The sequence below is a fragment of the Silene latifolia genome, chromosome 11 (genome assembly GCF_048544455.1).
Source record: "Silene latifolia isolate original U9 population chromosome 11, ASM4854445v1, whole genome shotgun sequence".
NCBI classification, from domain to species: Eukaryota; Viridiplantae; Streptophyta; class Magnoliopsida; order Caryophyllales; family Caryophyllaceae; genus Silene; species Silene latifolia.
The window spans coordinates 22,998,189-23,025,021 of NC_133536.1; the positions used below are offsets into that span (position 1 = coordinate 22,998,189).

A 26,833-nucleotide genomic window follows, 5' to 3' on the forward strand; every position below is an offset into this window, starting at 1 on the left:
TTTAGGATAGGCATGTGATTCTCATTTGGGTGTTGTATTAACCTTATGCTTAGTCGTGATATTTTTAGGATAAAGCTTGGTATCACAGTTTTCACGACGTATTTTGTGCTGTGATTATTATAAAGCTTCTACAAATTACAAATTAGTTCTTTTCTAATTTGGGTTTAAAAATTCTAACTTTAATTAACATCTAACACACGGATTCATATTGTAAGCCTTAGTGGTATATAAGTGTTGAAAGGTGTCTTGTCGTGCTCTTACCCAAACTCAAAATTGTCATGATTCCCGGATTTCGCTAATAGATTTGAAAGATTCGAAGGTCAAGTATGCACAACTACGCACGAACCTTATGTTATTATGGTAATGCCACTCACGTGTCTATTATGACCAATCAAGTGGGTTGACCCGATCCGACAAGTAGAACATTTTTTCATGAGAACGTCTAGCCCGCAGTCCAATCCGACCCTCCATTTGAGGCAATTTTGGGTCATTCTCCCCTAGTATGACCCGCTCAAAAGAGTCTTAGTTCAACGCTTGCCCAACAAGCCTAAACCCTCCCCCACGAGCAAGTCAAGGCCAAATCGACCCTATTCCACCGGCCCTCCCCAGTCCCCATAGTTCGATTCAGGGTTCAGTGGCCCAAGCCCACTCCAACCCTAGGCCACATCTACACGTGTCACACTTGTGCTCATTTTTGTAACGCTAGTCGATGTCGTCTTACGTACTGATCCGTGCCCCTCCATTCAATTGTGTTGGACTATTGGTATGTCGACAGCCCGAATCCCGGCGCAGTCGATTAGAACAAGGGAGAAAATTGGAAACGTAGAATAACATGAGTATTCATCACACTTACTTGGCGGCACATTTTAACTAACCACCGACACCTGACATGTGCAGGATTACCAACCTTGAACCAATCTCAAACACTTCAAAATTCCAATCAAATAAACCCAGAAAAATCAAAATCCAAAACCCTAATAATTCCCCAGAAATCCCCAATTCTTTTTGTGAAGATTATGTGAATCCAACCTAATATGGGATCATCATCAACAGAGATAGAGATTGTCCCAGATTCAATCAAACAAAACCATAATCCAAATTCAACAACAACATCAACAATTGAGCAAGTTCCTAAAAATCCCCAAATTGTTGTAATTAGTGATATTTATACAGCTTCAGTATATGGTGACTTAGAAAAACTTAGAAAATTTGTAGAAGATGGGGCCTCTCTCTCTAAACCTGACCCTAATGGTTACTATGCTTTACAATGGGCTTCTCTCAACAATTTCCCTCATCTTGTTCAGTTTATAATTGAGGTATTTTCTGTCAATTGCAGTTTCTTTTCATGCAATGCTTGTGCTTCTTTTTAGTGTGAAGTATCAGTCATTCGATGCAGTTCTTGACGCGATTTTCATCTTAGATAATTCGGAAACAGCCTCTTTGTGCCCAACAATTTGCAGGAGCCCTCGAGGCACTAGAGTAATGCTATTGTTCTAGAGTAAATTTGAGCTATCAATGGCATGGGTTTATTTGAGTTTTGCTTGGCTTTGTTGAAATTTAGGTAGTTTCTCTCAATTTGGTATAGGTTTTACCTTAGTTTGCTTAATCATCTTAGTAAAAGTAGCAACTTTTATCGGTTTGTGAGAGGAGAAGATTGGAGAAGATCCAAAAGAGACTGTCCATAGCTCAATGTAGCATATTATTGGAGTATATAGTATCTGTGATTCTGAGTATAGTACATCATTATCTTTTTCAGAGATAATTGATCTGGGTTTAGCTTGGTTTTACCAAATTTTATTGAAAGCTGTGATCTTGCTCTCATTTCATTGATTAGGAAATGATTTGGCTTTACTTAATATATTGCTGATTGTTGTAAAATTCTTATCAATTTGGGCTTCGAAATGATCTTCTAGGTTTGCTATGAGTTATTAGTTGCGAGCTTCCATGAATTTGGAATTAAAAGAATAAGCGAGATTCTGCTATTTATATTTTATCACAAACGTACAAGCTAGCAATCTTGTGCACAGTTTTTATAAGAAGGAAATTGACAAGAAAATATAGAGTTTGCTTGTTAATTACCGAAACTAGTGAACATATGGACATCATTTGATAGGAAAATCAAGTGGTTCTATTAAAGTATTTGGTTAAAGAAGCCTGCCTGAGGTGCGCTTAAGCTGAAGGCTTAGTGAGGCACTAGCCAAACGAGTCTGCCTGCGTTAAGTGCACCTTGTACATAAGGCAGGGCTAGCGAGACATACTACTATGCAATTTCGAGTTGTTTTCTTCTTCCGTTCCTTACTCTTCTCTTTGCCACTTCTTCCCTAGCTCTTATTCATTTACATGTTAGCTCTCTTTAAAATCTCAGAAAGGGCTTCGTTGCACAAACTTCCATTTTAAGAATACAAATTTCTTTGCAAAACAGCATTTGTCGTGTCTATGAGGTGCCCATGTTTCCTCACTTCACCATGCCCCCCTATCGCCTTAGCGCGTCCTTTTAAAACTAGGAATTTAGTGGCCATTACTTATTCAGTGATTAAAGGATGTTGATGTAGTGTATTTGATATTTATCGCTTTTTAATTGATTAATCTCCAGAAATAAAGTTTGATTTTTTGTTTTCACAAGTTACTTAGCCCATGAAAAATTATGTGTATTAGCGTATAATTGAACACACTGATTTTCTTGGTCCAGTTTTTATACTTTAACTTTAACGTGACATTTTATGTGAACTGTCTCTGAATGATTTTGGGGCTAAGACGTTCTTCTTGTTATAAAATTAAGAGAAATTCTATGTTGTACCCCTGAGTTTTTACGATTTCCATGTTGTACCCCTGCTTTTTTATATTCCACGGTGTACCCCTGAACTATTTACTTCGTCTACATAATGACCTCTTTCAACTCTCTCTTCACTTGTTATCTCTCCCCAATCGTTCTTTAACCTCAAATCTCACTAATTAATATCGTATCATCTTCTTTTATGATAATCATCACAAACTAACTTTAACCAATTACAAATTACCTTTAAAACCTCTTTAAAGAAGCATAAAACAATAATGAAAGTTTTGTGCATTTTTGGACATGTTAATTGATTATTAAGCGAGTTAGTGGATAATTGGTTGAGCTAATAAGTATGCAAACGTGTTAATGAGTGATTGGTGGCTGAATGAGTGAAGTAATCGATCAACTAACGAATTAAGTTAACAAAGACAATCAATAAGGTCATGCTATAGACTATAGTATAGAGTTCAGGGGTACAACATAGAATTGCAAAAAAAGTAGGGGTACAACTTAGAAAACTCAAAAACTAAAGGGTACAACGTAGAATATCCCTAAAATTAAATAAGCCGTCTGATCTACAACAAGCTGTCCTGCAAGTTACTATGCTTAAGACAGCATGTTTGTGGTTAGTAGGGGTAATGGCAAAAGGGCTGGATGTGATGTAAAAGAGCTTGTCAGCTTGTGTGATTTTTGAAGCTGGAACCAAGTCATTTTATTTGTTTTAATTCCTATTATAGTCTGCTGTTACTCAAATGTGCAGGATTGTGTACAAGGTTATTTTAGTGAGATTGTCTGTAATACTTTGGAAGTTGATTGTTTTCTTGCATTTTATGTATCTGCGTCGTGCTTACTGGGATTCATTTTAATTTGGTTTTTAACTTGACTAAAGCATGGTGGAGATGTGAATGCCGAGGACAATGGCATGCAAACTGCATTGCATTGGGCTGCTGTTAGAGGTTCCACCGCAGTTGCAGATTTGCTGTTGCAGAATGGAGCGCGAGTTGAGGCTGCAGATGTTAATGGGTACAGGGTAATTGCTTAATAGATTGCTTTTGTATTTAGCTAGTAGGAACTGCTATGTGCTAGTGTAACCCTTTGTTTGGATGGAGAGAGGGAAAGGGAGGAAGTTAAGGGACGCCTCATGTTTGGGTGGTGAGGTGTACAATTACCTCCAACATATATTTTGAGGAAGAACTCTCTTTCTCTATTCCCCCTTCCCTTCCATGCTTTTCCTTTCCCTTCCTCCATTCCCCGTCCGCCCTCCATTCCCTTCCTTTCTCAAATGCTATCCAAACACATTGCAAATGCTTCCTTTCTCAAATGCTTTCCAAACACACTGCAAAGGCTATTTATACTTTTTTAAAGGAAAACTTTCACTTTGGTAGCCTCAACTCTCACAAATTCAAGGTTGGTGACATGAGGTTTGTACAATTCCTCACTTTGGTGAATTGTGGTTTAAACAATTTCTCAATTTTGATGACCTAAAAGGTGACATATTCAAATTATAAGTAAATTGTAAGGTGAATTTCATGTAGTTTTACGACGAAAACAGTTAATTTTATGCTTATAAACATTTGTAGTATATAAATTTTTGCTTATGTGACACTTAGATCACCAAAGCGGGAAATAATTCAGATCTCATATTCTTATGTCATCAAAGTGGAATATGTGAAAACTCAGGTCGTCTATCTGAAATTAGCTTAAATCTTGATGGACCAATTTGAGTATTTTCCTATTTAATGTTCCTGTTTCTTATCTGGTAATCTGTGTTACAGTGAGGTAGTGGTATCTATTGAGTTTTGGTTAACTTAGCGGCCTTTCTATGTTTGACAGGCTGTTCATGTTGCTGCTCAGTATGGGCAAACAGCTTTCTTGAATCATATTATTGCAAGATACAATGCCGATTTTGATGCTCCAGATAATGATGGGAGAAGTCCTCTGCATTGGTATGTTTCAAACACACATTTGAGATTACGTTGAATAATAGTTGCAGATTATTGCTCTAAATAACATAAACTTTCCCAACACCCTTGTACCATCAATGTGAACCTTTCACTTTGACCCCATTTATCTAAAGATATAAACCGTCTACTATGGGAAAAATGCTGGATAGCACTCTAAGACTTCAAGATAAAAAATTCTAAATATTTATTGGAAAGAGGTGTGACCTAAGTATTTAATGAAGTAATTTCATTTGTGTCATTACACATTAATAACATAACATTTTAGTCACCAAACTTGTGTCCAGAAAGATTTCAGTAGTTGCTAGACTTCAGTTTGAGGTGTTGGTGGCTTGGTGTTCCATAAAAAGTCTCATTGTGTTGCTACACAAGAGTAAGGCTGCCCACATCCGATCTCCCTTACTCCGCAATTTGCAGGAACCCTTGAGGCACTGTGTAGTGTTGTTGATGCATTTGATTAATGCTTACGTAGTCTTGCTATGGAGTGTTAGAGTTGATGACTTGGGACTTTGTGTGATAAGAGTTTAATGATTAATTCGTGCCAATGATACAATGACTGTAGATTTGAAAGTTTATAGAACTTTGATCAATCTCTCTGTTTTAGCTTTAGGTGTTTTTTTTATTTTAATTTTCCTAACGAAATTGAAGTCATATGAATCTATGAGCTAACTTAATAGTCTTACACTCTTACATATTATGCTTGATGCATGGCTGTCATTATCTCTATGGTCCAGACTCCAGAGTCCAGACCTCGGATGAGGTTTTACATTTTGAGGAGTTCGATGTGTATGTGCTTCTGTAGATGAGTAATACTTCAGTGTTTGTTCTGATCCTGCGCTTGTCAAAATGAGGATTAAGCTCTCTGTATGAAAACATTTTTTTTTCCTTTTTTTTTTTGTGTGCGGAATATCGGATTTAAGCTTGATGACATCTTTCTTGAATAAAATATTTTCTATGTTTTTTCGTTTTTGTGATCATACCTATCTTCCCTTGTTCATTCCATCGGCCTTCTACTGCTACTTTGCAAGTTGATTATTTGTCTGTTAATTAGGGCTGCTTATAAAGGGTTTGCTGATACAATCAGATTGCTTCTGTTTAGAGATGCTATCCAGGGGAGACAGGATAAAGAAGGTATGTAATTTGTGAGCTACTTCCTTTTTCTTGGAAAGTTTGCATAGGAAAATTAGTTGCGCATTAATAATGCTAACTCCATCCCAGATGTATCATCCTTATTTGACTACTGTAGTCAACCAATGTCAACTTAGACGGTTACTTTTTCCACATATATGTAGATTTACAATGCAACATTTGTCATGGTTGATTTACCATTCCACTACTTTTTCGTTCTTCCATTGTTTCGTGTTATAAGTATTCATACATTTCTAGGTTCTTACTATTCTCTTCAATTTGTCATAAAATGTAAGAGTTAATATCGTAAAATGTATATCATTATTTATGTATTTTTTTTGTCATGAAACTAATGATATAAGTTCATACTTCATACATAGTACTTTTTTCCAAATTATTTTTGTAATATCAAAAGTCAAAAGCTTACCTCGAAAGCGAAAACTGCGTGTAATCTGAAACAAAGGGAGCATTCGCATTAAAGGTTTGTGACCAAAAATGGGGACAATAGAAATAGTATAGAGAGAGTATTAAACAAGGAAATTGCACCCTGCACTCTCTAGTGTCAGTTATTTTAGTATTTTAACCTTTTAGTTAGTGGTAAAAGCATCCTATATTATAATTATTCGGAAAATGATCATACATTTCAATTTTAGAATTTTAAGATTTCTTTGAAGCATTATATTTTATTACTGATTAGCCAAAACAAGAATAGTGAGGGGTATTTATAAACCTTTCATTTATACTCCTATTTTATTTCTGTTTTCAGTAGGAGTTCAGTGTTAACAATGCATTTCTGTTAAAGGTTCAGACTTTAGATAAAATAACTGCCAAAACAAATAGATAAACATGAATCCATTATTTTAGCAAAAGACATTACCAAACACTAGTATGCCAATATTGATCACTCAGCCAAAGAAACTAAATTGATAGTTTCGTTGAAATCATTGTCACAGTGGAGCTTATATAACCTATAGGATTGGAATTCTAAATCACAGCGAGTACTAATAATTGGACATCTCAGTCAAAATAGTCTGAGATGGTAGTGTAATTTTTACACAATATGCTAACTTCGTGTTGCTAACACAAGGGTAAGGCTGCGTACATCCGACCCCCCCTTACCCCGCAATTTGCGGGAGCCATTGAGGCACTGGGGTAATGTTGTTGTTGTATGCTAACTTCGTCAACGGTCAAAATTTTAAATTATCCATCTAGTGCTGAGTGCATTTTCCTCTTTAAATTGCTATACATGTAGCAACGACCAAATTCATTAATACTCCATTTTACTCTCTGAAAATCCTTCTTGGTCTCTCACTCTCTTAAACTTTCTGTCTTCCACATTTATAGTAGCCGAGTGCAAGTATAGAAGTACGAGCAAGTTAGATAACACAAGTCTATGCATAAGTCTCTCTAATGACATTTAGAGTCAACTTCACTTATTTTACATTCTTTAACTTCTGATGCTAATTTGCTTTTTTAGGCTGCACTCCTTTACACTGGGCTGTCATTAGAGGACACATAGAATCATCCAATGTACTTGTGCATGCGGGCACAAAGGAGGAACTGGTGGTCAAAGATAGGGCTGGATTTACCCCCGTTCAACTGGCACTTGATAAAGGTCATCGGCAAATCGCTCTTTTGCTTGTACGTAATTTGCAATGATATAAACTAGTGTATAGCCCTACTAGCTGTTTAAGAGATTTTCAAATTGGCTTTTGTTTTCTGTGCTTGGGATTTGCTGCTATATTGTTGTCTATTGGTGTAAAGAGAGGCCATAGGTGGAATTTTGATGTTGACAAGCTTAAACTTAGGTCATGAGTTGATACAAATGTGATTTAATTAATCAGAAGTTTAGTCGAATAAAACTAATTCTAGGATTAGATTTAATTAGCTGTTACTTTGTTGAATAAGTTTAGCAATTAGATTTAATTATTTGGTTGTTATGAGTTGTTAGATTAACCTTAGCTAGTAGATTTAATTATTTTATTGTTTGATTAAGTTTGTTTAAGTCTTGTGTTAGCATAGGACGTTTTTTTGTTACCTATAAATAGCATTAGTTTGTATCTTAATTATTCATTCAAGTTATTTAAAAAAACACAGATTGTGTGCAATTGTGCAACCCGGATTCGATGAGTTTTCGATCCAACCTTTGTTACAGTTTGACGCGTTTTCAAGCTTTAACACGGGTTATAGTCAATAGGTCTTGACCATAATTCACCATCGTTCAGATGATAGGTCTAATCTGAGCAAATATCCCTCATGAAGCCTACCTCGTCCCTCGACATAGAGAGACACGAGTTTGATCCTTCGCCCCAACATAGTTTGTTAGTTTAATCGCTTCCGTACTCGTATCATGAGTATTACCCCTCAATGACTGTACTGGCTAAGCAAGCTCACTTGCTCACTTATTAGTGCGTATGTAGTGTTGCTGAAACTGCTATAAAGGCAACACAATGAGGTCAAATGTAACTCGCGGTTTCTTTTGCCTCCCTATGTGAAGTCCTTTCCCTTTGTTGAAAGGCTAGGGCTTTTTTTTTTGCGCCATTTGCTGAAACATGAGAGCTTTGTTTCAAAATTTAGTCTGCTGATTTGTTGCTGTTGGTGATACAATGTTGTTTGTATTCAGTCTAATGCTCAGCGAGCACACAATAAGCAGCTAAAAGGCACGTGTTGTTCCGGGAAGATGATTGGCGGTTATGCACCATTTTTGTTTTGCACCATCTTCAGTCTCATGATAGTCTTCATAAACTCAGTTCTCTTAGGTGTGTGATGTTTTAATTTCTTTTTATAAGTTGATTTATAGTTGACAATTTTTGCTAACTTTTGGACTGCCATGAAAATATATTGCCAGCTCCCAACCTTCCCAAGGTAACTGCTGTTGTTGCGCTTTGGGGATGGATAGCTGTATCTCTGTGTGTTGGTGCATTGATGATGTTTTATCGTTGTAGCAGGTAATTTCTTCATTGACCTTATTATTAGGTTCTTTATTTGTGATTGGAATGTTAAAAGGGATTGTTTGATTTTTGCTGCCTAACTGAATAAGCAGGCTAATGTTTCCGACTTTCCTCTGTTTCCCTGTTTCTTCTTTTTTTTGGAAAGGGAAGGGGGAAAGGGGAGGGGGAATTTGCCACGAGAATTTGTTTCTAAGTAACTCTTTATTGCTACTGTAATTAATTAAAACGTTAAGGAGACTATTTTGTTTCATCATCTTATTTTAAAATTATCTGTGTAGCCTCCACTCATTTTATTGAATTTGAAATATATGATTTTGGATGTTTTCACTTGGGTATGTTGTATTGGTTTGAGTCACTTTTAGTAGCAAATATAATTGCAGAGCTTTTTGTTGATAAAACAGGTAATTTATGGCTTGCTTTTTTGTTGCAGTAAAGATCCAGGTTACATACAAAGATCTGTAAAGTCCAGGGAAAACACGGAAGTTGAGGTATAGTACTTTAATACTTCCTTTTGTCCAGTACTAACATCATTACCTCAGTGCCTTAATGGTTCCCGCAAAGGGTAGGTAAGGAGGTTTCCATTGTACGCAACCTTACACTTAAGTTAACTATGTAGGGAGGTTGTTTTCAAATGACCCAAAATGAAAGGTTATGTCAAGTTAATTGCATCTAACGACTTCCATTTCACAATTAAAAGAAGCACAACCATTTGGTCACGTCATTTTACTTTATCCCGTCATAATTCATAACTAAAGAAGTATGAGTTTTCGGTTCCAGTGGATATGGATTTATTCAATAGTAAAAACTAACTACTACTCCCTCCGTACCAGACCAATGGTAACACTTACCTAATACGGCCGTACCACACCAATGGTAACATTCCTTATTTGGCCCACAACATTACCAAATTACCCTTATACCCATTTGATATTTACATAAAATGCCACTACATACCCCACCTACCAACTCACAATTAAACCCACAATTACATACCCCACCTATTTTCTTCCCTCTTTACCCCTTCTTTTACCCTCTTTTCTTAAAAACCCCATTTTTTTACCACGTTATCATTTGTATGGTACGGAGGGAGTAACAACTAACAAAAATAATCAAATGCCGATGTTTCCCCAATGATCACTTTGCAATTTACCTAAGAAAGATTCAAGTAGTATTCAACTAATGTCCCGAGAATGTTTACAATAGGAAAAAGCAATCCTTTTATCTGAAAATAAATAAAGTTTAGCTATTAGGGCAAGGCAATTGTTGGATGTGTTTGGGAACCTAAAATTGAAATTGAAATACGTTGTTAGGACATTTTTAGCGTTGGAGAAACTTCCATATTCGGAATTGGAATTCGGCTTTATACTTTTTCAATTCCAACCTAGTTAAATTTTGGGGATCTCAAATTCCTACCCCAGAGTGGTCATTTCAATTCCATCAGTGCATCTGAGTCCATCACTATCCTATCTCCTATCGTAGACCTGTCAAATAGGATGTGATCCACCCTTAACCAGACCTGCCTAGCCTAATTCCAATTCCATGGGCTTCCCGGAAGTCATTGAGAAATTGAAATTCGGAATTGAATACCACGTGATCTCCAACCAGGTTTATGAAATTGAATTAGAACATTTAAATTTCTACCCTTGACATCATGACAGTAAAATCAATTTGTTGTTTCCAAGCACTATTTGAGTAGATTGTACCACCAATTATAATTTTGGTTCGTAAAACAATTTGTGACTCAAGTAGTAATGGTGAACTTTTGTAAGGATAATGGTGTGTATAAATGTATGGTGCTGAAAAACACATCGAATAAAAGGAAGAGGAATGACAGATTCAAGAATTAGAAGAAGTTGTTTTCAAAGCTCATAGTCATCTTTGCATTTACTTCACCTTGTCTGTACAAAAGATTATATTAACAAAAGATTATATTATTTTAATTCTATACTAGCTTTTCGCTGGCAAATGCTTCCAATTATTTACACTATTTTTTCACATTTGGTTGGTTTCAGGATCCCTTGTTGAATATCGATGTCAATAACACCTCTGTTTGGACGGGAAATTGGTCTCAGCTGTGCCCTACGTGCAAGGTCTGCGCTATTACGCAAAGCGTCTTCTATTAAAAATCACGAATTTAAAGTTTTAGGGGCAATTTGTTTTGTTATCTGATTCCTCTTTTCTTTCTGTTATGTTTGCAAAAGGTCAACTGAACAAATTAGCATGTTTTTTTGATTCCACAGATAATTAGACCCATCCGCTCAAAGCACTGCCCTACATGTAAACACTGCATAGAGCAATTTGATCATCATTGCCCTTGGATCTCTAACTGTGTGGGGAAGGTTAGTTTTTGATGCAGTTTTGCCTAGTTCTTGATTTTATAATTTGGATTATTTATCGGTGACAGAACTTTTCTTCATTAACCTTGACACTATTTCATACAAAATGTACTCCATTTTCTCTGATTTTTAAAACATTTCTATTTTGGTGCATTTCTTTGATTTTTTCCACTTGCTCCTTTTTAGTCTTTTGAAAATTTATAACCACTTTTGAAGATTTCATTTGAAACATCAGTAATCAATATTCAATCCTCCTTGAGTTCAGCTCTTTATTATCTACGCCACTTGTCAAGGTTGTCCACATTTAAAGTTGCTACTTGAACTATTTTTCTCTCTTTTTTTCTCCTTTTTTTTTTGCCAAGTTATCCGTGGTCATTATCATTTGGGACCTCACAATTCTCCCGAACTTGCATTTTCCCATCACATATTATCGATCTTCGTAACTACTTCGCGCAAGGAGACAAGCAATCGAAACACAGAGGCAATATTTGTTTAAGAAGTCTATATGTTACAATCAGGAAACTTGTTTTTTGTTCACTGAATTATTTAGATGCTCCGGTAGTCAAGTGTCTCTCCTATATACTACCAGCAGGCAAAAATGCTGATAGGAACCAACTTCATTGCTCCATGATCCTCGAAGGTTAACACAATGGGCGTGTCAATTGTCCATAACAATATATTGAAATAGTTTCTATTACCCTTCTTACTATGGCATTAAAAACTTTTGCTGTACTTAAGTTAGCAGATCACAATGCAAGAAGCAATGATAAAATATTTACACCAGCAGTAATGAGGGTGGGGAATAGCGCGCCCTGAGTGGTTTTAAGCTTTTACAAGGAAGCAACCAACATAAATAGTTATAGTTTCATTCACCTTGGCGGCTTAACAGCAGTTAGACTGGGGGAAATTTCTGAATTAGTTGCTTGTTCAGTGAATAGCTTTAAATCAGAGGTAGATCCATAGTATCCAGCCGCATGCCGGATGAGGTCCGGCTCCAGCAGGGAACAATAAAGCAGTTTTTTTTTCTTCGCATTTTGCCCAATTATGGTTTTATTTCTGATTTTGTTGATGACCTAGAAAATCTTAATAGCCACTCCTTTTTAATAGAATGATACCTTATTTAGTCAAGTCTAGTCCATTTGAGGTTCTGAATCATGTACTATGTAGGCAACTAGGCATCATTTAAATGCAAGAATTTATGATCATAATAAGGTGTAACCATGCACTTGTCCAGCTCTTCTTTTGGTGCTCCATATTTAGAAATCTAATCTATGGCTTATGCTAACATCGCTTAGGTGCATGTTCTTCTTTACTAAATGCAATGATCACGTTTGCCTACTACATGGCATTTGTGTGCTCATGCTGAAGAGATAGGTTGGCCTTGTTTGTAGTTTTGTGTGAAATGCTTTTTGATTGTAGCGGAGTTTTTAGATAAGTAGTAGTATGTAATATACTTTAATTCATTTCATTGAGCTGAGTACATGAAAGGATGATGGATTATCACAAGACTAATGAAGTAATGAAGACCACAATTACAAGAATACATACACTTAGCACTTAGATCAGTTGATAAGAGATTGATCTAGCTAAAGGAGTCATCGTGTTCAATTCCCTAGGCATTGAACGATATTACAACTCAGCATGCAGAGCTTTGCTGCTCTTGTCGCTTCCTACTCGGCTTGAATCTTGACTAAACCTGATGGTGGGAAAAAAAATCTGAAGAACAAACTCCTTTCTATATGACATGTTTTGTCTTTGGTATGAGAATGCTCCTCAACTGTCAAAGTAGTAGAAAGGAAAAGGCGAAAAGGCCTCTCTGACCTTCGTCAAACTTTCTAGTGGTAGTATGTATACAATTCAAGAAGAGGAATGAACGTTTCTTATTCTTGACTGAAAACAAAACTTTTCTGTATTCAAATTGGTGTGATCTTATGAGAATTTTAAATCATATTTAAAAGGCACTTCTCTGAGTGAGTATGTATTATCCTGTACTTTCTAGTAGCATTTGGATTGACCATGTTCATATTGGTGCAGAAAAACAAATGGGATTTCTTCGTTTTCCTTTGTCTGGGATTTGCAACTTCAACCATCTCTGGGATTGTAGCTTTTCTAAGTATGTTACTTAGCGACTTACAGATGCGCTAGTTCCAAGATTATTCCTTATTATGATGACATTTTTCCCTTTAATTAGATGATAACACTAATAAAATTGCAGGAATTTGGATGGTTGTGCCACCAATGTCATCTGGACAAACATGGATGCATTATATTGCTACTCAACATCCTGGGTTTATCGTCTTTTTGATCCTGGATTTCATAATATTCACTGCTTCTACAACTCTGTCAGTCTCTCAAGCTAGCCAGGTACCGTAATATTCATCTTGTAAGGGTAATTTGGTTATTTTTGTTTCCCTGAAAGGGACTTAGAGCTTTGGTGCCGGTTTACTTAATAAAACGTGAGCTCTTTTGGTTGGATTAAAGAGACTACTCCATTTCTTGTTTCTTGGCTGTCACAACCCTGTTTTGTTGGATGATATTGACAACGTAATAGAGCAGTGCAATTGAGCTCTCTTGTGCCTTGATATTTTAGCATTCTACGTAGTATCGTTTTTTCTTCTTTTTTAATTTTTATGCCCGGGAGATCGACTATGGATGCGATCTTTATCATGAGACAGTTGATGGAATACCATCGGGACAAGAAGGACTTACATATGGTTTTTATTGACTTGGAAAAGGCATATGATAGGGTACCAAGAGAAGTACTTTGGTGGGCTTTGGCGAGAAAGGCGCTGTCGCGAAAATATATTGACCTCATAAAGGACATGTATGAGGGGGCTAGTGCAAGTGTTCGCACTAATGTTGGGAGAACGGAAGAATTTCCTATTACCATCGGGGTGCATCAAGGTTCCGCACTTAGTCCTTTTCTCTTTGCTATAGTTATGGATGAGTTGACAAGGGATATTCAGGACGACATCCCTTGGTGTATGATGATGTTCTTGATGATATTGTGTTGATTGATGAGACAAAAGAGGGGGTGGAGAGAAAGTTGGAATTGTGGAGGCAGACTTTAGAGACTCGTGGGTTCAGGTTGAGCAGGAGTAAGACTGAGTATTTGAGGTGTGAGTTCACTAAGGTGGCGGGGTTGAGATCGATAGAGGCGGGGAGTATTATTTTCGATGGGAATGTTGTTGAGGGTTCGGATTTTTTCAGATATCTAGGATCTATTATTCAAAAAGATGGGGAGTTAGACGGAGATGTGGCTCACATAATTAAAGCGGGATGGTTGAAATGGAAGAGTGCTTCAGGGTTTCTTTGCGATAAAAATATGCCCCAAAGATTAAAGGGAAAATTTTATCGCACGGCAATTAGGCCTTCCCTACTTTACGGCTCCGAGTGTTGGGCCGTGAAGCATTGTCACATTCAAAAGATGAGTGTGGCGGAGATGCGCATGTTGAGGTGGATGTGCGGACATACAAGGAAAGATCGGTTAAGGAATGAGGTGATTAGGGAAAAGGTAAAGGTGGCGCCAATAGAGGACAAGATGATGGAAAACCGACTAAGATGGTTTGGCCATGTGAGAAGGAGACCTATGGACGCACCCGTTAGGAGGCTGGAGACTTGGAGAACAGAAAAGGTCCCTAGAGGCAGAGGAAGACCGAGACAGACATGGTTGAGAGTGATAGAGCACGATATGAGAGTTTTGGGGCTTGAGGAGAGTATGGTGACGGAGAGGGCACAATGGAGGGAAAGGATACATGTGGATTTTTAGTATTTGATGTTTTTTTTTGACAGATTTAGTGTTTTTTTATTTAATTTAAAGAAATTAATTTATTTATTTTTCTCCCCTTTATTACACTTTTTCACCAACCATTTTCTTATAGATTTTACCTGGTTCATTCCAGATCCTTAACTCTATTTCGGTTTTTAAAAATCGTTTTAATCTTTTCTCTCGATTTAAATTTTAAGTTTTTTTTATAAAAGAAAGACGGAATTCGATTTTAAAACCCCTAAGTTCACCTTGACTTTCCATTACATTTTCGTTCTTCCTTTTTGTTTTTCATCTTCCCTTTTTTTATTCGCATTTTGAGGCGTGCGTTCACCCATAGACGGTTCGAAAAGATGATTCATGTCGGCCGACCCCAAATCATTTTGGGATTAAGGCTCTGATGTTGTTGTTGTTGTTGTTTAATTTTTATGGCGTGTTCCTTTTTCAACCCATTTACTCGAATTTCTGTCGATTTTAAATTGACATTTTCGGATTTGAAATCTCTCTTTTACTCTCACTAGTTTCTTTTCTACTTCAACAGATAGCTCGGAATATCACAACTAATGAATTGGCAAATGCTTCTCGGTACGCATATCTTCGTGGACCAGAAGGCCGATTTCGAAATCCATACAACCATGGCTGTAGAAAGAACTGTGCTGATTTTCTGATACAAGGTCACACTGCTGATACTGAAATTGCATGGCTTCCATTACGCCAAGTTGCCCATTAGAGCTTTTGTCTCGTCTGTTCCATTGAAACATTGCTCACTAGTTCAGTAGTGTACTAATCATTTTTAAATCCCATGAGGGGGTAACATATAGTACTAGATACATTGCTTAATTCCCATGACATTTTCGCAATTCGACATTACCCTTGTATACCCCCTTGCGTCCTTGGTAAATGATTCTAGCTCGAAAATGAAAATCGTAATATTGTGAGTACAACACAACATATAGTTTTATAAATATCAATACGACTGTTGGGCAAGTATACTATTAACTCTTCATGCGATTAAGCGGTGTGTTTTGTATGAAAAAACAGTCCTTGTATTTTGTAGTGTGATTAAAGGTAATTTATAAAGCGATTAATTTCTAAAGTTGTGTATATATAACTACTGTGAAGTAGAAATAAGATCATATTAAGCGATTATACAACTAATGGATTTCTCTTAAATTTAAATTGCAGTATCCTATATACTTAAGATTCTACCAAAAATCGGGATTAGATAGACCATAGCGTTTTGGATCGTATAAGCTCCTATGATCATGAAATCAAAATTGAGATTTTCATGAGCAATCTATATCTATCTATCTATATTATTAAAGGAAGCTTTTTTCGAGCGATTCTAGAGACTCCAACTTTTACCGACTACCTATTTGATATATTAAATATTTATGCGATTAAGATATACTCTCATTTAAATCTGTAACTAACGTTTAAAGTCAAGTTAGCCGAGTCTCAGTAGGACACGGTCACTTGGCCAGAAAAAAACTAAACGAATAGATTGACTTTGAGGTACCGGAATTCAACTAGGTTGGAAACACCACTAACCTATATAAATAGTATTGGCTTCAATGTTTTTATTATATACGGAGTAATATATTTGCATACAACTACGTGGTGTTATTAACTTTAGATTCAGAGACGACAGCTACGGTAATGAGCATTAACATTAGGGCACGAACCAACCCGCCATTTCCTAGGAACTCAATGGGGAATTTCGTAGCTGATATGATAAGCAATGCAACATACAAGGGCCATTCCCAGAGCTTGTTGGGGAAATTCATAGTACCATTTTGAAGGCCAAATCGAGAAATCGAAGTGTATCAAGACGTAAATGGAGTAGAGGAGATACTTAAAGATCGAAGGATTGCGGAACAAACCTTTTGCCAAGCAAATCCGAGTGTGTGCCATGTTAGTAGTTGGTGTAAGTTTGGATTTAGTAAGGCAGATTTCAGGTTGGGGAAACCGAATTGGATCGTCCCAACATATAATGGAAAACTTCCGATGTTTAGGAATTACATCTTCTTTACTGATTATTATGATGATTTAAATGAGGACGGAATTCTTGGAGGAGAAAGAGATGCAAGTCTTGGAGACTAATCCACGATTCCTTAAATTTGCTTCCCCTTATTAATTATTGAATTGAAATGTCTTTTTAATCCAGTATATCATTATTTCATACGGTACGATAAAATCGTATAATTAGTTACTCAAAAGGCAACAAGGCAAAACAAGGCTGACAATCTGCCATGAGAAGTTCTGAAGTTTGATATTAATGAAAAAGGATTTATCAAGTCTATCTTATTGTTCAAAGGAATGGGGAAGTTAATATTGGTCTTATTTACATGATCGAGAAAAGTTCATTATATCTACAAGTTTATGAGGATGAAATTTGACTACAAACATGTGGATTTTGTTAAGTATCTTTAATGTGAATACTTTTTTTTGCCAGTCTTAATGTGAATATGAATATTGGTATTCATTACTCCAACTTATCATCAACTTAGCCCGGTAAACTATTCATCACAACTTCTTCTTCCCAGTTTTTAGCAATATAGGGAGTATGTAGTAGTTCCCGTCAAATTGAAGACTACCAGATTAAAAATTGTAAACGTAATAAATAATTTTGTTAAGAATTTGTGTAATATGATAATGAAAAGATATCTGAATTTTTTATTTGATTATAAACTACTCCCTCCAATTTCATTTATTGTTCCTCTTTCCCTTTCCATCCATTTTCCTTATTGTTCCCTCTTTCCTTTTTTTTTTTTTGAAATCCCCTCTTTCCTTTTTTGGACAACTTTGTGTGGTCCAAAATCAATTTGATGTGGGGTCATGTGTATTGTGTGGTCCAAATTGATTCCCTTATTTCTTATGCCAAAAAGAAAGGGGAACAATAAATGAAATTGAAGGGAGTATTAGATTAGATACTACATCCTAGAGTCCAACGTTTTTGAATGATTTTCAAACAACATCAAGAATCCGGATTTTGTGACATAATAAGGGTTAGTTACATAGTTAATAAGATGATGACTCTCCGGGTAGAGTTTGTGAGCTAAAAAATAGAATATGCATCAATTTTTTTTACCAATTTTAATAATATAATTAACTTGAATTTGGGTAAGTATAAGGATTTTAATATGTAGTTTTATAAAAAAAAAATTCTAATTTGCATGAGTTTGGTGAGTGATGGGATTGTTTATAATACTATTATCTATAGTAATGAATTTAATAATGCCGAAATAGAGTTCATGATTGCAAAAACTACTTAACATGCCGCTATACTTTTTATTACTATTTGAAGTTGTAATTATTTTAATTATAAATAAAAAGATGACAAAACGAGAAAATTAAAAAACCTTATATTAAGATCATTTTCCCTATGACAAGAATTTGAGTAGTAAACAAAAGGGTTTTCGTACCAACAGTGTAACGGGTCCTACAACATACGGGATTTGCAAATGAGTAGATTACCATCTTATCCTTCCTATTTTTTTTATTATCAAATATAATATTTTATCGGGTTTCGTTATATATTATAATGTTCCTTATCGATCACTAACTTTACGTACTATTATCATTATGTATTATTTATATACGAGATAACATTCACAATGGCAGTCCGTTCTCATTTTGCTCGCTTCATTCAATACAGTTCAGCTCATCTTTTCATAAGTTAATTAGAGTATCTGTTCTTTCTGGTTTAATTTTAGTTCGGTCCAGTTTAGTTCAACTCTATTTGGTTCGAATCATCTTTTCGTAAATTAGTACTTCTTCTTTCTGGTTTAATTTCAGTTCAACTCTAATCAGTTCAGCTCATTATTTCACAAATTAACTTTTATTTCAGCTAAATTCAGTTTAGCTCAATTTCGTTTAGTTCTGTTAAGCTCAACTTCATTTAGTTCCGTTCAGTTCAACTCAACTCAACTCAACTTTCTTCAACCGAAAAAGAACAAGGCCTAACTCTTACTTCAGCTATATTCAGTTCAGTTTAACTCATTTCTTCAAAAAATAACTCTTACTTCACCTTCATTCATTTTAGTTTAGTTCAGTTCAGTCCAACTCCTTTTAGCCGAAAAAAACAAGACCTAAAGCCATTATATCGTACACTTATTGTGAAAATAAGTATAAAGACTCACTTTGCCCTCACGATAAGAATAAGATGATCAAGAAAAATAGTTAGAATGATCACTCAGTAACTTACTGACATATCATCTCTGCTAAGTATTTATGCTTCATCTTGATCATTTTGGACAAGACATTGTCATAGTTGATTTTGAAGATGTAACAATTGATTATAAAGACTCTCTACCAAATGGCCCGGGTATTGCCCGGGCATTAAATCTAGTATATATATAAAAGAGAGTTTTTTCGAGCGATATGAGAGCGTCCACATCATCAAAAATCAATTTAGGAAAGTATAATTTTTGATGTAAAAAATAAAGTAGAGAATCTTTTAATTATTATAATATGTATATTTCCTAAATTATATTCAAGTGATATTTCTAATTTTTATATCAAACTTTTACATTTCATTTGCCAAAAAAATATCGTTAAAAAATTATGAAAATAATATAATTAGCTTTGTGGTAAAAAATGCTATCGTTAGAGTATATATTTCATATTATTTGCACATATTAAAGATGGTGTACTTCTTAATATGTAAAATTGTGTACTTTTTAGTATGTTTTGTCCCACATTGGAAAATAAGTAGGTGTGGTGAATATACTACATATTAATAGTAGAATTGTCCCACATCGAAAGATTAGTATAAGGTAGTGTGATCCTATGATTATAAATAAGAGACATATTTGAAACTTATGTATCAACCCAAAATTTTTTGAGTCTCATAAATATTGTTTTAAAGAGCTCTCTTAAGATTTTCTATTACTATCTCTACGATATGATATAAAAAATAAAGTGGAGATTCATGATAACTACTCGGGAAAGAGTTAAGAACATGAACAAGAGAAGCAAAAATCACTTAATGTTGGTGTCATATAGGCAACCTATAATGAACAATATTACAACATACACAAAGTTAAAGCACAATACAAAACCAAGAGTTTTACTAATGGTTGTCTCCTAAGACAGTACAAAACTAAAGATTTTACTAATGGTTGTCTTCTGAATGCACTAATAGAGCGTTAATGTGTCGTTATATGTACGATATAAAGATCCCTATCTAATAATCGTCGATCGAGACTAAGTGGTTTTACCTTCAAAGAAAAATAATACGTATACAATAATGGTTTTTTTAAGAAGAGACATTTACTTCTTGGTATGTTATATGTTTCACATTGAAAAATAATGTAGGCATGATGAACATAGTACATCTAAATAATTAAATTATGTATCTCACATCGAAAGAATAGTATATAAAAGATATGTACTTTTTAGTAGGGTGAAATTTAAATAGGAGGCATCCTAAAAGATATGTACTTTTTAGTATATTATATATCCCACATTGAAAAATAATGTAGGTGTGGTGAATATATTATGTATAAATAATAGAATTGTCTCATATATATACATTTTCTATATTATATTAAAGTGATGTTTATAATTTTGACAAAAACTTTATATTTCATTTGACAAAAAAATATCGTATGAAAATTATATAATTAGATGGTGACAAAAAAATGCTATCATTAGAGTGTAGATTCTATTATATTTTCTCATTATTAAATCGAGTTGATGTCAAAGTAGGTGCGAAAAAAAATGGTGTACTTAGTATGTTATGTGTCCTACATTGAAAAGTAATGTAAGTGTGGTGAATATACTATGTATATATATTAGAATTGTCCCACATCGGAAGATTACCATAAGGTAGGGTGATCTTATGATTATAAATAGAAGTCATAACCCAAAATCTTTTGAGTCTGTTAAGTATTGTCTTGGAGATCTCTTAAAGTTTATATTATTAGTTTTTACCTATAGATTTTATATGTCCCACATTAAAAAATAATGTAGGTGTGGTAAATATACTACGTTTAAATAATATAATTAGAATTGTATTAAAAAAAAATTCTATTATTAGAGTATAGGTTCATATCATTTGCATATATTTTAATTATGATAAAAAAAATAGAAAACAAACGTATGAATATTAATAGATAACATAGTATTTGCTTATTATTAAATCGGGTTGGAGTCGAATTAGGTTAAAAAAATATGGTTTACTTTTAAATATGTTATTCGTCTCACATTGAAAAATAATGTAGGTGTGATAAATATATACTACGTATAAATAGTTGAATTGTCCCACATCAGAAGATTATCATAAGGTGAGGTGATCCCATGTTTATAAATAGGATTTATCCTTGGAACTTAGGTATCACCCCAAATATATTGAATCTCTCAAAGTATACTTATTATATAAGAGACTTTAAACATAATCTTGAATTAAATGTTAAATTTTTAAAGTTGTAACATTTTTTAGGTGGGAGGAAGAGCGATAAAATGGTAAATATTACAACGAAAATTTTTCATTGTACCCTCGAATTTTGGTAGATTACACATAATACCCCTAATTTTAAGTTTCTACATATAATACCCTTGTGTTTAATTTTTTCATAATGTCGTTACTCCTATGAGTAACTGAGCATGTCATACTATTTGTGTTTTATTATTTAGGTATTAAATGTCAGTTTATTAAATAAAATATGGAATTAGGAATTAGATGATGAACTATTTGTGTAATAGATAACAAAAGAAAAAAGAGTCACAAGTCATAGGAGTAATGACGAAAGTTGTCAAATGGTATTCTGGGAAAGAAAAAGGTGAACACATGGGTATTATTTTTAGAAACTTAAAATTAGGGGTACCATGTGTAATCTATCAAAGTTCAAGGTTACCATGAGAAATTTCCAATATTATAATGATATATGTTCCGGGTGTAATTCCAGAGCAGTTATATGTTACCACCCGTGCTCGTAGAATGACGTCTTTAGTTGAATCCTCCTTGCGGTCTCCTGAAACGATGAACAAACTGAGGGCTCGGCTTTGGACCGAGCGAACTCACTCCGACGCTCAAGTCAGTAACTTAGAGAGGTAAGTGGTTGTTACTTGGCAAAGTACGTATTTTAGAGAGATAAAGAAGATATTACCAGATGAATAGTGATTCTTAGGTTAAATTGTGGATCTTTTCCTCAATGGTAGTTGAGGAGTATTTATAGACTTTCTGATGTGACCATAATTGGCGCATATTTAGCCCCCGAATTACCATTGTTTTCATGCTTTTTAGTGCCTATTTGGGTCATTTCTTATCTTTAGTTCTTTGTTTTGCATATTCTTTGAGATTTTGATCCCTTGGTAGGAAAGGAGTAAGAATCTTGCATTTTCATGGCAAAACAAGGCTAAATTGATCATATTCAATGACCAAGCATCAAGGAGAGACAAGACTAGAAGGCCTTTGTACATAGCATAGTAGAAGAGCAATGTTGAGAAAAGGATCCTTGAGTCCCCAAGGAAATCCCCAAGGAATTCATGAAGAAAAGGGAAGAAAAGAAGAAGAAAAGATGCTGACAAACAATCCGAACGGATTGTACACAATCCGTCCGTCCGCCCAAGCACAATCCGAGCGTCCCGCAAAGGAATCCGCTCGGATTCCCCCTCGCCAATCCGAGCGTCTTGCCCAAGAATCCGCTCGGATTCCTCAGCCCAGATCCGGCCGTCCCGACTCCCATCCGCACGGATTGCGGACAAAGACGTTTGCATTCTTCTAGCAACGATAAGAGAAGCCCTTCTCTCGGAGAATACCGGAGTCTCCTTGCTCAACTTAAAAGTGTAATTACTAGTTTAGCCCTTAGTTAACCCTAATGCATCCTCCCTAATTTTCACTATAAATACCCCATTAGTCCAATTAGAGGAGCATGTTCTTCTTATCAATAATTAGTGTAGTTAATATCAATCAAATCTCTCTTCAATATTGTAATCAAATATTAATCAAGTTTTAATCCAAGTTTTAGTTCTTTAATCTCTCTCTTGTTCTTACTTTATTTTGGGTAATTGAAGATTATTTGGGTTATTATTGGGAGATTGACAACCTCTCAATCTAGGATTCAAGTACTTCTATTATTCTTGCTTTATTATTGGAATCATTAGTAGGTATAATCTCTTAATCCCTTTTTAATTATTGCTAATTACTTTCATTTATTCATCATGTTTCATTATGTTAGTATGATTGACAACCTTTATAGCATGATCAATATGATAATGAGTGAGTAGTCTCTTAGCTAGGGTTTAATGGGTGATTAGGGGAAACCAACATGGGGAATGATTCATGCTTAAATTAATATGCTTTCATATCTTATTTGCTTGCTTGTTTTGATCTTAATACATGCACATGTTATATTTGATGAAATGCTAAGCCTATGAATCCTTGCATTTACTATCATCTTCTATCCTTTCAACTTGACTTGTAAGACATAACCCAACTCGAGTCTTGTTAGACCATGCATGTGTTAAGTAGGGAAGATTAAGTCGACTTGTAGGTGTTGTACAATCCAAGAGATTCGGCTCCGGGACCCAAACTTTCCTAGGATTGTAAGATATAACCCAACTCAATCCATCACAACAATAATTGCTTGCTTATAATTTGAGAACATGTTTGTATGATCATATCCCATGATTCCCCTATGACCCCATGACACCCTAGTGCCTTTAATCAATTGTTTACACCCCTTATTTTATTTACCTTGTTAGTTTATTTTCATTGCTATCTTAGTTTAGTAACCTTCTACATCAACCCAATTTGTGACACCCCTAGACACCACTAGTTACAATAGAATCTTCATTTCAATACCCGTCCCTTGGGATCCGACCTTTACTTGCCTCTTTACTAATTGTAGAGTTGTTTGTGAAGTATAAATTGTGTTTTGTATCGACCATTGACCAACGACCACATATGCTTAATTGTGAACACGAAATGGACTCGATCAAAAATGGCGCCGTTCTTAGGGGACGGTGTTTAATTGATTTAAGATTTCTTTTATTGTTTTTAGTTGTGTCTTTTTCACCTTGGGAAGTAAAACTCCTCAAGGTTTGTTCTAATTGTTTTCGAGTTGTTTGATATTTTGCATGTCTAGAAGGTTACAAAGAGATTTGTTACCTTTTGACCGTGAAATCGAGAGAACCTTGACGAATAATAGGAGACTTGTTAGGAGGAATTTGGGAGGTGTTGGTGAAGTTGTTCAACCCACTAGTGAGTTTGTCAATCCTTTCGCAATAGAAGGAGAAGAAAACCCATTAAACAATACCACACAAAATCCACCTACAATGCCTAAATTCTCGTCACACTCTATACCCACCGAGGAGGATTTACCAAATGGTACTCCTACCCCACAACATCTTACCGGAAACTTTATTGCCAAGTCCGCCTTCATTCAACTAGTTGAGAGGAGCCAATTCGGGGGAATGCCTAGTGAGGACCCTCATTCTCATATGGAAACCTTTTGCGATTATTGTGAAGCTATCTCTCAAACGGGTGTGACTCAAGACCAAATAAGATGGGTCTTATTTCCTTTTTCGTTAATCGGCACCGCAAAGCAATGGTTGAAGGGCCTTGATAAGGCCACCCTTGGAATAGATTCTTGGAAGAAGCTAGCTCTAGCTTTCTACAAAAAATTTTACCCACCGGAAAAGACCAATATGCTAAGAGCTCAAATTACGGGTTTTAAGCAAAGGGATGAAGAATCTTTGTATGAAGCTTGGGAGCGGTTCAAAGGTATTTGTCGCTCATGTCCTCACCATGGACTTAGCGAATGGTTTTTAGTGCAACAATTTTGGAATGGTTTATATGAAGATTCTAGGAACATTCTCAATATGGGATCAAATGGAATGTTCACCGAAGTTGATGACAATCAAACATGGAACAAGATTGAGGAAATGGCGGTCCATAATTCACAATATAGTAGGCCTCGCAAGGCTACTAGAGGAGGAAAGTATGAAGTGGACACCGTTACTCAATTGGGTGCTCAACTTAGTGCTCACATTGACACAATCAACTTGAAGTTTGAACAAGCTATGGCTAGACTTGAGGAAAACTCAAAATCATCAAAGCATCATGTCAATGCCATGACGGCATCCTCATCAATCCCAAGCGGGATATGTGAGAATTGTGGAACCTTGGGTCATGACTCAAGTGAGTGTAGGGGAACAACCGAACAAGTTAATGCTTTCCAAGCTTACAAAAGTGGTACCCCTTATTCAAATTTTTACAATGAAAACACCAAGTTCCATCCAAATCTCTCATACAAAAGCCAAAATGTCCAAAACCCTCAAACAACATACACTCCACCACCCATGAGAAATCAAAATCAAAGACCCTTTTACAATCAAAACCAAGGTTACCAAAATCAAAATCCATACAATCACCACAATGACCAAGGTTTTGATGTCCAAAAAGCGGTCCTCCAAATGCAAAAGAATCAACAAGAATTTTTCACCCAAATGCAAAAAGATAGCCAAGCAAAAGACACCACCATCAACAACATTCTAGCTCACACCAAGATGTTGGAAACACAATTGACCCAACTAGCATCTTCGAGCTCACAAAGACAAAAGGGGCAATTACCACCTCAAAGTAATCCCCTAGACATGAAACGGTTAGTGCCATTCACTTGAGAAGTGGTACAAGATATGAAGCACCAAAGAAGCAAGTTGAGGATGAAGTTGTGAGAGCTAGTGAGAATGAAGTTGTGGTGCAAGAAGGGGAATCATCAAAAGAAGAAAGCTCAAAAAAAAATGAAGACAAAGCCAAAGAAAAGGAGCCCATTGTGATTAGACTTCCTTTTCCAAGTCGTCAAGCCAAGCCTAAATTTGATGATCAACTTGGGAAGTTCATGGAGATTGTGAAGAACTTAGAAGTCTCAATTCCTTTCACGGAATTAATCAATCACGTTCCGGCCTATGCAAAGTACATGAAAGATATCCTCACAAAGAAGAAGTCGATCCGGAAACTTGAGACTATCGCCTTCACTAAGGTGAGTAGTGCAATACTTCAAGGGAGTTCACCTCCAAAGTTAAAGGATCCGGGAAGCTTCTCAATACCGTGTACCATTGGCGACACAACGATCAACAAAGCCTTATGTGATCTAGGGGCTAGTGTGAGTGTCATGCCGTACTCGGTAAGTAAAAGGTTGGGAATGGGAGAGCTTAAATGCACCAATATCACTCTTCAAATGGCCGATAGATCGACGAAGACACCATTAGGGATATGGGAAGATGTCCCCGTGCGAATTGGGAAGTTTTTCATCCCGGTGGACTTTGTCATTGTTGATATGGAGGAAGATTCCAACATTCCAATCATCTTAGGAAGACCTTTCCTACACACCGCGGGTGCGGTGATTGATGTGAAACATGGAGAGCTCACTCTAGAAGTGGGAGATGAAAGCATAACTTTTAATCTTGACAAGACCATGAGAGCTCCTCGTTTGCATGAGCCATGTTTCATGATTGATCATTATAGCCGAAAAGATGAAAAGAAGAAATCGGAACTCCAATGGAGAAAGAAAGTTGAAGATGCTCCATTCAAAGAGCAAGTGAATTTTGACAAGGAGAGCTTGCAAAGCTCATCAAAATCAACCAAGGAAGAAGATGATGGCCTCATTGGCCAAGAAAAGAAATTGGGAGAGTTGTCTCCATCTAAGCAAGAGATTTTCAATGATCAACTCAATGAAGTTTGTGGTCTTTGGGACGACGAATTTGAAGGGATCTTTAATCCCTACATTGGGCATGCCATCGATCATGATCAACAACAAGGGCCACGGTCTATTGAGGACCTCTACCATAACAATGAACAAGCTTTTGATTACTTCTTCAAGGTGTTGAGCAACATCAACAACACCTTGAACATGCCCCCTTGACATCTCATCAAGAATGAGAGTTTGGTGGAGTCCTCCCTAAACCAC

General features: G+C 35.7%; 1 protein-coding gene and 1 non-coding gene across 2 annotated transcripts; one reads left to right on the forward strand and one right to left on the reverse strand.

Annotated features, from left to right (window-relative positions):
• Positions 1–872: 872 nt before the first annotated feature.
• On the forward strand, positions 873–15,908 carry LOC141611386 (putative protein S-acyltransferase 23). The gene is made up of 13 exons (XM_074429911.1): positions 873–1,316; positions 3,666–3,806; positions 4,610–4,722; positions 5,789–5,868; positions 7,343–7,506; positions 8,489–8,624; positions 8,714–8,813; positions 9,247–9,304; positions 10,829–10,906; positions 11,057–11,155; positions 13,187–13,265; positions 13,368–13,516; positions 15,460–15,908. Exons 1-13 carry the CDS (start codon positions 1,035–1,037, stop codon positions 15,646–15,648), a joined length of 1,668 nt encoding a protein of 555 aa, XP_074286012.1. The 5' UTR covers positions 873–1,034; the 3' UTR covers positions 15,649–15,908.
• Positions 15,909–24,572: 8,664 nt separating this feature from the next.
• LOC141616363 (small nucleolar RNA R71) lies at positions 24,573–24,679 on the reverse strand. Its single transcript, XR_012530715.1, has one exon. It is a non-coding gene; the product is annotated as a small nucleolar RNA R71 (small nucleolar RNA).
• Positions 24,680–26,833: the final 2,154 nt, after the last annotated feature.